At 42.0% G+C, this 15,830-nt stretch overlaps 1 protein-coding gene across 2 annotated transcripts in view; it reads right to left on the bottom strand.

Moving 5' to 3' along the window:
* LAYN (layilin) overlaps nucleotides 1–15,830 on the bottom strand; it is a 45,029-nt gene that overhangs the window by 18,592 nt on the left and 10,607 nt on the right. For both annotated transcript variants that reach the window (XM_044278474.1, XM_044278475.1), the window contains exon 2: nucleotides 14,105–14,402. In XM_044278474.1, the coding sequence (XP_044134409.1) occupies nucleotides 14,105–14,402 (298 nt within the window). The remainder of the gene's footprint in view (nucleotides 1–14,104; nucleotides 14,403–15,830) is intronic.

The raw sequence follows: 15,830 nt of genomic DNA, 5'->3' as shown, positions 1-15,830 counted from the left end.
ATCCTGAAAGTATCTACACAGCTTGGCCATCAGCGTGATAATGTGAGAAGAACAATCATCATGTGCACTGTGGACGCTATATGTGCATCTGTTTGGTAAATGGTGGTCATATTTGATATGGATCAGAACTATCTGATTTTTTCTTTACTGGGGACATTTAATTTTTAATAAGACATAGAAACATAGAAAGTGTCGGCAGATAAGAACCATTTGGCCCATCTATTCTGCCCAATATACTAAATACTATGAATAGCCCCTGGCCCTATCTTATATGAAGGATTGCCTTATGCCTATCCCATGCATGCTTAAACTCCTCCACTGTATTTGCAGCTACCACTTCTGCAGGAAGGCTATTCCATGCATCCACTACTCTCTCAGTAAAGTAATACTTCCTGATTACTTTTAAACCTTTGCCCCTCTAATTTAAATCTATGTCCTCTTGTAGCAGTTTTTCATCTTTTAAATATTCTCTCCGCTTTTACCTTGTTGATTCCCTTTATGTAGTTAAAAGTTTCTATCATATCCCCTCTGTCTCGTCTTTCTTCCAAGCTATACATGTTAAGGTCCTTTAATCTTTCCTGGTAAGTTTTATCCTGCAATCCATGTACCAGTTTAGTAGCTCTTCTCTGAACTCTCTCCAAAGTATCAAGGGTGCATATGTTTGCAGTGAAAGATGTATGTCCCCTTTGGTGAATGCTTTGATAAATAATTTTCTAAGAGCCCTAACTTAAAGGGGTTGCCCACTTTCTGGCTACTGTTGACATATATGCTTGTAAGATGACTATATGGCACTTATTAATATAGCCTTTGTTGATAACCTGTGTCATAATTTATATTTTATAAGCTATGCCCCCTTGTTTCTCATGTTTTTTGTTCTGTCCGCACAGAGGTCCTGTCCATAAAATGGCCACTAATGGACCAGGCACATCACTCAGCTTCTCCCATACAAACACAGTGTATTTGAGTGGAGGAAACATCACAGGTGATTTGCCTGGTTACATGACCCTCCATCATTTTATGGACAGGATCTCTTTGTGGTCAGCACAAAAGCTTTGGCCAACAAGGGAAAGTACCTTATGAAACATAGACAATGGTGTAGAGTTTCAACAAAGGCTATATTAGTAAGTACCATGTAGTCATTTTACAAACACGTTGGCCAAAAGTAGCCAGAAAGAGGCAAGACCCTTTCATTTTCCATTTTTCTGTTCCTAAAGCTGTTGGAAGGTTTGTTTTTTGCAGGACAAGCTATGGTTTTATTGTTCATTGATTTAATTACTTTCCATTCAATTTTTTTTTGCAATGCATGGTGTACCAAAAACAGCAATTCTGTTAAAGTTTTGTTTTTTAATAGCATTCACCATGCAGTATGAATGACACAATAACATTATTCTGTGGTTTGCTACAATTGCAGTGATACCAAATATCTACCCCTACTGTGAACAGTTTAGAAGATGAAATGATCTCCAAAAGGCATCGTTAAAGATTAGACACACTTTTCCACATTTTAAGAAATATCAGTGTATTATTTTGGTTTTGCACAATTATATAGTGAAAAAAAGGAAAGAAGAACCTTGCACAAGTATGGGAACCCAAGGATATCTGAACGCTCATATAACTTTGACCAAGGTTTCAGGCCTTAAATAGCCTGTTAGGGTTAAGGGCTCATGCACACAACTGTTTTTTGTGTTTGATTTTGCGGAACAGAACAGCTGGCCCCTAATAGAACATTCCTATCCTTATCCAAAATGTGTACAATAATAGGATATGATCTATTTTTCTGTGGAACGGCCATGTGGACATGGAATGTACAAGGATTAATTTCTTTTTTTTCTTTTTTTTTGCGGCCCCACTGAAGCAAATGGTTCCGCATATGGGCCACAAAAAAACAGAACGGACACAAACAAAAAATACGTTTATGTGCATGAGCCATAAAGCTTATTCACAAACATCTCTAGGAATAACCAGATGATGCAAATTACAAAGCTTTATAAATACCCAAACTTCTCTAACCTGTCCTAAAAAACAGTTAAATGGGTTCTTCTAAGCAGCTGCCTAAGGCTAGGGCTACTCGTGGCATGTGTCGTACTAATGTCGCGCAACGTTTATTGTAATGATAGTCTACAGGGAGTGCAGAATTTTTAGGCAAATTAGTATTTTGACCACATCATCCTCTTTATGCATGTTGTCTTACTCCAAGCTGTATAGGCTTGAAAGCCTACTACCAATTAAGCATATTAGGTGATGTGCATCTCTGTAATGAGAAGGGGTGTGGTCTAATGACATCAACACCCTATATCAGGTGTGCATAATTATTAGGCAACTTCCTTTCCTTTGGCAAAATGGGTCAAAAGAAGGACTTGACAGGCTCAGAAAAGTCAAAAATAGTGAGATATCTTGCAGAGGGATGCAGCACTCTTAAAATTGCAAAGCTTCTGAAGCGTGATCATCGAACAATCAAGCGTTTCATTCAAAATAGTCAACAGGGTCGCAAGAAGCGTGTGGAAAAACCAAGGCGCAAAATAACTGCCCATGAACTGAGAAAAGTCAAGCGTGCAGCTGCCAAGATGCCACTTGCCACCAGTTTGGCCATATTTCAGAGCTGCAACATCACTGGAGTGCCCAAAAGCGCAAGGTGTGCAATACTCAGAGACATGGCCAAGGTAAGAAAGGCTGAAAGACGACCACCACTGAACAAGACACACAAGCTGAAACGTCAAGACTGGGCCAAGAAATATCTCAAGACTGATTTTTCTAAGGTTTTATGGACTGATGAAATGAGAGTGAGTCTTGATGGGCCAGATGGATGGGCCCGTGGCTGGATTGGTAAAGGGCAGAGAGCTCCAGTCCGACTCAGACGCCAGCAAGGTGGAGGTGGAGTACTGGTTTGGGCTGGTATCATCAAAGATGAGCTTGTGGGGCCTTTTCGGGTTGAGGATGGAGTCAAGCTCAACTCCCAGTCCTACTGCCAGTTTCTGGAAGACACCTTCTTCAAGCAGTGGTACAGGAAGAAGTCTGCATCCTTCAAGAAAAACATGATTTTCATGCAGGACAATGCTCCATCACACGCGTCCAAGTACTCCACAGCGTGGCTGGCAAGAAAGGGTATAAAAGAAGAAAATCTAATGACATGGCCTCCTTGTTCACCTGATCTGAACCCCATTGAGAACCTGTGGTCCATCATCAAATGTGAGATTTACAAGGAGGGAAAACAGTACACCTCTCTGAACAGTGTCTGGGAGGCTGTGGTTGCTGCTGCACGCAATGTTGATGGTGAACAGATCAAAACACTGACAGAATCCATAGATGGCAGGCTTTTGAGTGTCCTTGCAAAGAAAGGTGGCTATATTGGTCACTGATTTGTTTTTGTTTTGTTTTTGAATGTCAGAAATGTATATTTGTGAATGTTGAGATGTTATATTGGTTTCACTGGTAAAAATAAATAATTGAAATGGGTATATATTTGTTTTTTGTTAAGTTGCCTAATAATTATGCACAGTAATAGTCACCTGCACACACAGATATCCCCCTAAAATAGCTAAAACTAAAAACAAACTAAAAACTACTTCCAAAAATATTCAGCTTTGATATTAATGAGTTTTTTGGGTTCATTGAGAACATGGTTGTTGTTCAATAATAAAATTAATCCTCAAAAATACAACTTGCCTAATAATTCTGCACTCCCTGTATAGACTCTATGGTGTCGCACTGCAACATGTGACATTCTACGACTACGACAGTCGCAAAAGATCCATCCAAGTTGCATTTTTGTGCGACTGTTGCCTCGCAGTTGCAGCATGTCGCAGTGCGACACCATAGACTATCAGTACAATAAATGTAGTGCGACATTGGTGCAGTTCATCCCTTTTTTTTGTGCAACATATGTCGCCGTGTAGCCCTGGTCTTACAGTCTGAAAATCAAAATGGTTGAGGCCCACAAAGCAGGAGAAGGCTATAAGAAGGTAGCATAGCGTTTTCAGGTTACCATTTCTTCAGAGGTTTTCTGAGATTTTGATACTGATGACCTTGTGAATTTATACTTGTGCTGATATATAAATCTGATATATATATCTCGTTCTGTTAGCGACCTAAGATTAAGAACCTCCATAATTCGTACCTCTCACTCCCGTCTTCAAGACTTTTCTCGAGCTGCACCTACTCTCTGGAATACTCTGCCCCGGAATACTAGGTCAATTCACAACTTCTCCACCTTCAGACGTGCCTTAAAAACACATCTTTTCAGGCAGGCTTATCAAGCTACCTAAACTGACTATTCCCCGACTAAACCTCTCCCCCACCAACTCCTCTGGCCTGAACTCGATCCTCTAGTAGTCCCAAACCCAAAGCAGATTGGCCGGCACCACTCCTGTCAGTTCAAAAATGTCTCAAATCCTACTTATCACAATCAACTACCTTATGTGTCACCCCCAATTCCTCATAGATTGTAGGCTCTTGCGAGCAGGGCCCTGACTCCTGGTGTTTCAGTTGTTTTGTTTCGTACATAAACCCTATGAATTTGTAAAGCACTGCGGAACATGGTGGCGCTATATAAATACATTTTATTATTATTATGTAGCTGTGCAGTCTTCTTAGTGTCTTTCTTTGAGTCCTGTATTACTCATGCTGCTGCTCACTCCTCCCCTCTTTATAGACTTGCATTGACATATGTAATATGTCCTCCTGTGGAGCTGCTCCTGCCTCAAGTCGGAATTCAAAGCGCTTTTCAAAGTAAAAAGCAATTAGAAAGGGGGAGGGGGTAAAACGCTGATATCATGAGAACTAGACATTTTTCATTGATAAAACATATTACGAAGTTTCTTGTGGTCACAGATACTATTGTTTTATGTGAAGCTGTATGAAAGTACAGTGACCAGTCAACCACACAGCTGTTTGAAGAGGGAGCATGTAAACCATATACGCAACCTTGAAGGAGGGGGGATAATTTTTTAGGCACCATATTTACTGTTATGTCTACTGTATGATATCATGTTGATCCCAAGCTGCTCTTTTCTGAATACCCTGCAAAATGTTTTTTTTGCAAAAATGTGTGCATCATCATGTGTAAGTCTGCATTTATGTACTATATATATAATCCTTTTCAATGTTGTAATAAAGTTTTAGTTCCTATACGATTGGTATAATATCTTTTGTAAATTAGCTTCATATTTGAGCAAAAGATAAAAGATCAAAAAAATGGCTAAATGTATATATCAGGAGGAGCAACCTCCGACACTGCAGCTGTTGTGTCACACACTTACTTGTCCGGGCCCCAGCGGTGAAATCTCCATCTTAGGCGCAACTGCGCCAGGAAAGATGGGCTGCGAAGCCATGCGACAGCATCCTTAGCAACAGGATGCAATGCTCTGTTTCTCCCCACAGCGGGCATGTGCTGGAGAAGACTAGCAGTGGGCTGATTACTCGGCTCTTCTATTCCTGTGTGCTCTGTTCTGACTAATGGAGCACCGAGTCATCACCTATCAGGTTCTGATCCTGGGACTCAATGCTCTATTTAAACCAAAATCATGGCCAGATACCACTGCCAATGATAGGTCATTGACTCCCTAGCTGTGCTTCCATTTCATTTTTGTGTGTGTTTGGATTGCTTATTGGATTAACCTCGGCTTGCCTTTGACCACTCTCTGTCTCGTGATTTGGTACTGTGTTTCCTATCTGGTTCTGACTTCGGCTTGGCTATTCTGACTACCCTTTGTCATCTGATTTGGTACTGCATTGTCCGCCTGGTTTTGACCCATTCCTGTACAACTTCGTTTTTGTGTAGTTGTTCTGCCCAGCAGGGTTAGGGAAAATTATTACAGATCATGTCTGCCTCAGTTTTGGTATTTCTCTAGTGATTAGTGAGGTTATAGCACTATCTAGCGGTGTTAAGTTGCAATACACTTTGTTTTTCCTGTTACAAAGACTGCTGCATTGTGGGTGGTGCAAAGTATTGTGGGAGTGCAAAGCATCCTGGGAAAGAGAAGTCTCCAGTCACCGAGGCACATTAGCAGAGCTTTCCTTCTGCATGTCTGCTTCTCAAACTCCACCATCCTTGTAAAAGCATATCTGGTGAGATATCTACCTTTGTTTCAGGGTTATTATGTTATGCAGAGCTGTTTAATTAGTTATGATTGTTACTCAGGGAGTTATTACTGTTAGCTACACATGTAATCCAATGTATAGGCAACCATTTTGCCATGTGCTTTCACTGTCAATAGAAAAGTTATAGTACATGCTACGCTTTATACCCAGTGGGGTAGCTATCAGGGAAGCAGGGGAAGCGACTGCTTCGGGGCCTGAGCTCAGAAGGGGCCCCAGAGCAGTACTGAATGTTTTCATTAGATCTAGGGCTGCCCCTGCTCACAACTGCTGCACTTTATAGAAGCAGATGCCAATTATAGCAGCAGTGCTGGAGCTCCTCCCACTGAAGGTCCTTAGTGAGGAGCAGATACAGTATAATTGCCGTCTTCTCCTCCTCCTATGGCCGTTCTAAGGTTGGGATCCGCAGTACTGGCACACCACTTGCCAGTACTGCTTTCTGTTTTCTATTGGCTGGCAGCTTACTTGGACATCAGCTGCCAGCCAATAGCAGAGCTTTATGGGATCAAGCCCCCACCCACCAGTGTGAAGCCACTGTAGAGCAGGCTGGCTTCTCCAGCACTTAGAGCTCTAGAATGCCTGCCCCCCCCCATGTGTCCTGTTATATGACCCCCCATAGTAGGTTACTGATTAACCCCTCCACTGCTGTCCCTGGATAGCACAGAGGGGTGATGGCACCTACTTCTCCAGGCTGCCTGTGAGGACCAGACATCAGCTGTCTACAGGAAAGGTAAGTGTCTGTCTGTAGAAATAAGTGTATAACTACTTGTAAGTTCATGTGTATGTAATGTGTGTGTATATATATATATATATATATATATATTTATCTATATATATATATATATACAGTATATATGTCCATATATGTGGTGAGTGCATATGTGAGTCTGTCCATGTATGTTGTGAGTGCATCCATGTATGTGGTGAGTGCCTGTATGAGTGCGTCCATGTATGTAGTGAGTGCCTGTATGAGTGCGTCCATGTATGTGGTGAGTGTATGAGTGCCTCCATGTATGTGGTGAGTGCCTGTATACGTGCGTCCATGTATGTAGTGAGTTCCTGTATGAGTGCGTCCATTTATGTGGTGGGTGCATGTATGAGTGCGTCCATGTATGTGGTGAGTGCCTGTATGAGTGTATCCATGTATATGGTGATTGTGTGTATGAGTGCGTCCATGTATATGGTGAGTACATGTATGAGTGAGTCCATGTATGTGGTGAGTGCCTGTATGAGTGCGTCCATGTATGTGATGAGTGCCTGTATGAGTGCATCCATATATGTGGTAAATGCATGTATGAGTGCGTCCATGTATGTAGTGAGTGCGTGTATGAGTGCGTCCATGTAGATGGTGAGTACATGTATGAGTGCGTCCATCTATGTGGTGAGTGCGTCCATGTATGTGGTGAATGCGTGTATGAGTGCATCTATGTATGTGGTGAGTGCGTGTATGAGTGCATCCATTAAGTTTGGGAGGGGCCCAGTACAAAAATTTGCTGTGGGGCCCAGTCAGTTCTAGCTACGCCCCTGTTTATACTTATACATGTTATTTGTATTCTTGTAGTTTTACCAATCACATGTGCAATCTCTCACTCACGCACCGCGCAGAGAGTACAACCTGTTGACCAATAAACAAGTTAGACTACAAAGAACAGTCCTCTTATTTGGAAGACAGGAATGGTTGATGCTGAATGTCAGACTGCACACTGTGTGAACGTGTATGGAGACAGAACAGTAGTTTCTTGTGAGTGTTTGTGTCAGTCCTGCACCTAGCAAAGCCAAAGAACAGTCAAGCAAGTGTGCATGCTGGGAGTTTTACAACAGTTGGAGTGCCGAAGGTTGCTGATCCCTGGTATAGACTGATCAATGGTTTATAACAAGCATTGTTAAGGACCCTTTCACATGGACTGAGTAGGGAGATAATCGTTACTAGAAGCTTTTATTCCCATACAGTTTCCTGGTTTGTCGGCAGCACATCCCTGAATGGGAATTTTGAGAGAACTTACATGATGGATGCAGTGCTGGTCTATATGATGAAGACACAAGACAAATGGTGGATATAGTGACAAGTTGAAAATTTTAACCCTTTCATGAATGCCAACAACACTTTTTTTTCTAAAAGTGATTTGATAAAGTAATCTAAGGTCTCTTTACAGTTTGTTGCCTGCTCGCCAGAGGAAGTGAGAGCTGTAGTTACATGCAGCAATCATTAGCTGATTGTACATGAACGATGGTTACAGTGATAGCTGTATTGTTTCATTGTTTCTGGGCAGCAGATCTTTTTACTCAGGACAATCTGCTGCCCAAAAATGATGATTTAGGTGACCTCATCAGCAATGCTTACACCCAATTAACAAGCATTTGTTCATTAGCCGCGTTATCCGCAGAACCTTCATTCAGGCTAATTATTGGGTTGCTCGTTCCTAGGAGCTTTAGAAGATACACTGCATACTCCTGTCCATCAGCACACTGCAATGAAGATCATTCACTGAAAAGTCAGCTAAAGTGAAGTAAATTAGAGGAGGCAGCCTGCACAGTCACCACATTTTATATTGTAGGCAGATTAATGTGATGGGAGAATGGAACGGATAAGGCTCCTTTCCCATCAATATGTGCAGCCTACTTTGGAGGTAAATGTCGGACTCCCTGATGAAATGCCGCAACGCATTCCACTGTATAGGGATATGGTGGGATATGCTACCCATACAGCACCACCCCTCTCTATAGCAAAACAAAGGGGGGATCTATCATGCTCTGTGCCAGAGAATTCTGGCTTTAAAAAGTCGTAAAATGGGTCTTTTGCAACGTTTTGGGGTTCCTTGTTTATAATTACACCACTCCAGTTTTCAAAAGTGGATGGAAAAGTGGGCATGGTTAGCTCTATTAATCTGCTTCACTCCAGATTTATCACTGGGACTTAAAAAAAAAAGTCCCAAAATAGTGTCAACCTCACTCCACGGATAGGACTTACATTGCTGTTAGGTTTAAAGATGTTAGGTTTAAACTGTTAGGCTTAAAGATGTGCCAGTTTTTACAAAGCATTTGATAAATTTGGTGTAAAATACTCCAGTGCAGACTCAAGCAAAACTGACTTCAAATATTATGCTTATGATAAATTCCCCCTTTAATGTTTACTGGAGGCCTGCCACCGAGCACACACTGCTTCCCAAGAAAGACGCGTGTAAGCTAATTGGGAAGAGGACTGAGCTGCCAAATCACATGCTTGGCGTGCTGTTCACAAAGCATCCATCTTGGTTCCCACATTGTCCACTCGTGACTCCTGTCTAGACACTTCAGACATAGGGAACACTTTACTACAGAGACCATGGGGGACATTTATCAAGGCTGGCGTATCCATATGCCATTCTTGATCTCCATGTACTGGCGTGAGATGCGCCTAATTTATTACGAGGCAGATGCCTCTTAACATATCAAGCACATCTCTGCCCTGCAGTGCACCACAAAACTGAAGTCTGTCTGTAGCTGGCTACAGTGTCCTCCACTTTCTGGCAAAAGTTATAGTAAAAGCAGCAGGTGGAAAAGTGTCGATAATCCCCCCCCCCAAAAAAAAATCACAAATGATGGTGCACATATGGTGTGCACCATAATGTGCAACTTTTTTACACCAAAATAGTGGCATAAAGGACTTAATAAATGTCCCTTCGTAAGTGTATGTCCAGGTATTCAGCATATCCTCAGCACTTAACAGTGTCAGTCAAGTTGATGAGATGTCATGCACAAGCTGCAGAAGAAGTCTGCAGCACAAACTGACATGCCTTGTGGACTTTAAATCTGCTGCTAATGGTGAAATCTACAGCAGATATTCATAACAGAAATGAATATGCTGCAGCATGGGCGTTATATTGGTGGTCCGTGCTTGCCGAGGTCTCTCCTCTCTTGGCGGACATGACCACCGAAACACTTACCCTTCTGGCAGGGGCCTTCTATTGTGGGTAGGTGCCTAAGCAAAGAAGGTTCCTCTCTTGTTAGTCCCTGCAAAGGTGTTTTGGTATCATCAGATTTTCTATGCCTGACTTTGGCCTGTTTACTGAATTATACCTGTTCCCCCTGCCCTGACCCCCGCCTGTTTATCATACTGATCCTGGTGTCTGCTTGACCTGCCTGGGTCAGCTGTTACTGAACGGACACTGCTCCAAAAGATTGCAACCTGGTGGTTCCCCTGCAATGGAGACCAGATCCCTGTACAGGGGTTAAAGGGTGAAGGCAAGGGGAGCCACTTAGATAATGTCACTAGAAGTAACCCTAAACACTGCATGTAAATGATATTTGTGAAACCAGGGAGAACAGATGTCTGCTGACATTGTTTAATAAAGACCAATTAAGACACATTTTAGTCCAAAATAGGTAGAATGCAATAATAAAAAAGCATAATGACAAACTGATTCTTTAAAGACTCAATCTGACAGGAGTGAAATTTGAATAGGAATGATCTCAACAATAACCTGTGAGTACACATAAGGAGTGGGTGATAGAGGAGGACCGAGAGAGAACTGTAGTTACAACATCTATATACCTGTCATCCAAAAGCAATAAAAAAAAGAAAATCCACTGTAGTTACCCCAAGCCACACAGTCTTCCATTGAGCAGCAGAGATTGTCTACTTTATCTAAACAGTAAAGGGGTTATCAACTATTTCTAACTGATGACCTATCCTCTAGATACAGTAGGTCATCAATATTTGATTTGCTGTTGTTATCCGATCAACGGTTGTTGGGTTGGAAAGAATAAATGGGTAATACTTCGGCTTGAAGTGGTAAGTTTATTTTACAAATCTGATTTGTGATATTCAAAATATTCAGCCAAAAAGGGCCTACTATGCGGTAAGACCACCATACATGAAGATAGGAACCTTTCTCATCACAACATTTCCAACACACATCTGGTAACTTGGGTCCATTTAATGCAATTTCTCAGCAGTTAAACATCATCCAGACATAATTGTATAGCCATTTTATTTCAATCAAACACATCCAGAAGGTCCTTTTCCCAAAAGGAATCTTTCATGACTCAGAACTGTAGAAGATGGATTCCTGTTGAAATCTCAGTGTATTTTAATTGCTTATAAAATTGGAGATTTAAAGCTAATATGAGGCTAGTCTAGGAGAGAGGTCAGTTGTTGATATGAAGAAACAGATCCCGAGGACTAGAATTGGTTTGAATTTTCGAAGGCAGCATAGAATTCCATTCATTTAATTGTGTCAGAAAAAGATCCCTGATTTTTTAGCAAAGGAAAGGACTTTCTCCCTTTTTGTCTGGTGGTCCAAACACCTCAGAATTAGACAAAACTACAAGGTGGAATAGGCGTACCAGAACCATCCTTATATTACACAGCTGTGTACACAACAGGATATTGATCTGGCTGCTCCCCCCTCCCCCCCAGAACTCTAGCTACAGTCTAGGCCATCAGGGCAGATCTCTGACAAACTACAATTACATTGTGACGCCGAGATCTCTTACCAGCTTTGTGACCTACATTTTGACACACTCAACATGTTCAGTTTGAAAATATAAAAATGCTTCTCTTTCTTTCATATATATATATTTTTTTTTACATAAAAAGGGATATTAAATGGGGAAAAGGTTTTGGTGTCTATTCTGGGGCCTTTATTTGCTAAGGAGGTTTGATTTGGGAACTGTAATAGTTTAGTGGATCTGGGGTCTGTATTTGTTTAGGTGGGGTTTGGCATTTATTCTAGAGTCTGACCCTGTATTTATTCTGGGGTTTGCTTTGGGGTCTGAATTTATTTGTGTGGCTATTAGATGCTGGAGAGGGCTGCAGAAGCCTGGGACCAAAAATGCCTCAGCAGAAAACTCTGCAATCATTAGGAGAAGTCATCATGGTGTTCTGGGACAGATGTAGAAAAAAAGGACAGAGAACATCTACAATCAGAGGAGACGTCACCAGTGAGTCACTGGATTTATAGAGGAGCTGTTGTAGGAAATATTTGCATTTCGCAAAAAGGTTTTTGTATACCCTGGGCCAATTGACAACAGGGCAATACCTTTGTCAATAGGTTGGGTTTCTGTGCAGTCTGATACTATCAGTCAGGAGTGGGCGATGACAGTATGTAGAAATGCAGCCCTTTGACAAGGATAATGGTAACAGCTGGTTTTCAATAGTAGCACAAAAAGGTAGTGATGTCTATACGAAACAGGGCAGGGTGGCGGTGGAGAAAGATGGGGGGTTAAATTTTGATAAAAGCCTAGGGCTTATGGACTACTTATAATAGTAATAGTAATAAACTATATATATATACAGAGCGCCAACATATTCTGCATTGTTTTAAAATTCATGCACAGACAAAATCAAACATTACATTGCAACAAACAAGTCAACAATTAAAACAAAAGAGTGAAAGCCTACCCACAAGAGCTTACAGTCTATGCCGTTTTGGCACCGAAAAATGATAAAAACCAAAGGGGATCCAGCATGCATGTGGAACCTACACCCCCTGAATTTCATGGTCGCTGTTATGGCACTTAAAGGGCTTCTGTCACCCCCCAAAAGTCATTTTTCATTTTTGGGCTAATTAAAATCCTTATAGTGCGATTATTCAATATATAGTGCTCTTACATTTTCCTGTGGTTTAGTTTCTTTAAAAATTGCACTTTTATAATATGTTAATTACCTGGCTACCAGCAAGTAGGGCGGTTACTTGCTGGTAGCCGCCGCATCCTCCTTTCAAAAAAAACGCCCCCTCCTCCTGTTGATTGACAGGGCAAGCGAGCCCTCTCCTCCTAAGGCTGGCCCTGTCTGTGTTCCAAATCTCGCGCCTGCGCCGTACCGGTCTTTAGTCTGTGCAGGCGCACTGAGAGGAGGACCTCGCTCGGCTGCTCCTTCCTCAGTGCGCCTGCGCCGATGACATCACATCTACACCGGGCGCAGGCGCACTGAGGAAGGAGCGGCCGAGCGAGCGTCCTCCTCTCTGTGCGCCTGCGCCGACTGAAGACCGGTACAGCGCAGGCGTGAGATTTGGAACACAGACAGGGCCAGCCTTAGGAGGAGAGCGCTCGCTTGCCCTGTCAATCAACAGGAGGAGGGGGCGTTTTTTTGAAAGGAGGATGCGGCGGCTACCAGCAAGTAACCGCCCTACCTGCTGGTAGCCAGGTAATTAACATATTATAAAAGTGCCTTTTTAAAGAAACTAAACCACAGAAAAATGTAAGAGCACTATATATTGAATAATCGCACTATAAGGATTTTAATTAGCCCAAAAATGAAAAATGACTTTTGGGGGCTGACAGAAGCCCTTTAACAGGTAGACTTTAGTGTTAGGTTCCCGTCTTGACGTGCGGCAAACGGGCTCAAATAATTTTGTACAAAATGTATTTGCCAAGCATCTCTACTTTATTAGCATAAGCAATATAATATGTTTTTGTACTTTATTTGGTTCGCAGGGAGCTGTTGCATTATATGTTGTGTTACAATCTATGCGGAGTTAGGAATGACACAAAAGGTAAAAATTGCTTGCTTCCACCACTGAATTAATTCAATGTCATTTTGACAGTATACATCGTCCCTAATTCTGTTTTACTGGTAATATGTTCCTAGAAATTCCCTTTACTTAAAAGATTCCTAATCCTATTAGGGTTGCTTACATACATTTTGATACAGCTCCCTCCGGCTTATTCCATTAATAGCACTGCTGCTGTGGTCTGGCACAAATCCTAAACTCATGCAGGGCAAGAGGTAGAGTAGTCGCAATTAAAGATTTAGTTGTGTAGTCTAAATTATCAAATGCAAACAACCCTTTCTTACAGAGAGGGTATGGAACAGTGGTGATCAACATAGCATAATGGAGAATGCCGACAGAACATGTATGGGTCACATGTCGTCCAGTTTGCACATTACTGGTTTTGAACTTGCCTTTAGCCAAGCACTTTACTCCAGCTATTTCATAGCAAAATCTCACAAAAAAAACAACCACTTGAGCTTCAACAGATAAACAGAAATGATCAGAAAAGCGGATGAACTTCAGTTATTAATACTTACCAAAATGTTGGTTTGGTCCCATCAACCCATGAGTATAGATTCTGACAGTCACTGGAATTTGGTGATTCATCTTCAGTTCTCCGGAGGCCGAGCCAGAAGTCCCCGTCAGAACCTGTGAGACTCTGGATCAGCTTCTGGATGAATTTCTGCTCTGCTTCAGTCTTTATTGTTATCAGGTGACCACCATCCCGCTTACATTCGTCCTGTGCTTCCTGGAAGGACAACCTTCTTGAGGTATCATGGAAGTAAATTATTTTATAGCATGGCTTCTGTGTCCCTTGCTTGCAGATAATTTGCCCTGTAACATAGAGACATTGCACTTTATTAGGATATCTAGAATGACACAGTTTTGGTTTTGCATCTTAAAGGGGTTGTCCAAGTTATTTCAACCGATCAGCTGGTATAACAGAAGGCGTGCTCCATGCCAGCGCAGCCTTCCCTTCATTGTTTACCTGCTGGCCGTCGCAACAGCAGCGGTCAGCAGGTGTAATTACAAGAAGTCGTCCAATTAATTTCAATGGGACGGCTCGTTCCTTTAGACTAGGATAGGTCATCAATATCAGAACGGCGGGGGTCTGACTCCTGGCACCCCTGCCAATCAGCTGGTTGAATAGAAAGCGGCACTCATATGATTGCTGCTTTATCTTAACTGTTTACCTGCTCGCCGTCAACATCGCAGTGTGTAATTACAACTATGGTATCCCCATTCATTTCTATGGGACGGCTCCTTCCATTCAAGTGACTAGGACAGAGCCATCCCATAGAAGTGAATGGGATGGTTGAGATGTTGGCGGCGAGCAGGTAAACAATGAGGAGAACGCGTACAGGTGCTGCTTTCTCTTCAAACAGTTGATCGGCAGGGGGGCCAACTCCTGGCATCCCGGCCGATCAGCTGTCAATATTGAAAAAGCAGATAGCCCCTTTAAGCTGTTTTATCCCCCTTTTTGGAGGACTAACTCTTCATGTATTCCACAAAAGGGTAAATAACAAACTATATATAATGCAGTCGTGGCATCCATTTTTGCAGAGAGACAACAGGCAGGGCAGCACAGTCCATACTATTAGCAGACAACACATACCTGGTTTATGAGTGAAGTCCACTTATGGAAGCAATAAGACAGAGAACATACGGTATTAGTAACAATATTCATTTCTATACTTCACATGTGCCTCATACGTAAGTTTTATTATAAATGAGCAATCAGATATTATACCATTCATACAATAGTCTATAGATGATATCACAGGACACTGCGCTTGCAGTAATATGGGTGTTTTTTCTTTCCATTATTAGGCCTTATTCCCACATCCATGAAAAAATGGTCAGTGCGTCATCCATGACATTGTCAATGTAGGATCGGTTTTTGGTCTCTATGTCCAATTTGTGTCCTCCGTGTGCCAACTGCGTAACACACGGCTGAAATGGGATTTCCAGAGAACCTCATTCCAATTATCAGTGCAAACTACTGACACAACATGGATGCTATCTCTGTTTTTCACGAAGCCCTAGACTTCAATGGGCGTGCTTGGTCCACAACATGGACCAAAGTAGTCGTGGGTCAGTTGAAAAACATGGATATGTGAATAAAATCAGTGGATTTGTGTGCTGTCCATTGAGAACACAGAAAGAACTGCGTCTGTGATTTACCAATGTGTGTATAATTCCTTAAAGCGGTTGTCCTAGTTTAGAAAAACATGGCTGCTTTCTTCCAAGAACGAAGTCCAC

This window comes from Bufo gargarizans, chromosome 2, assembly GCF_014858855.1.
Source record: "Bufo gargarizans isolate SCDJY-AF-19 chromosome 2, ASM1485885v1, whole genome shotgun sequence".
In the NCBI taxonomy this organism is placed as follows: Eukaryota; Metazoa; Chordata; class Amphibia; order Anura; family Bufonidae; genus Bufo; species Bufo gargarizans.
The sequence above is the reverse complement of the archived record's forward strand: the minus strand, read 5'-3'. Positions and strand labels throughout refer to the sequence as shown.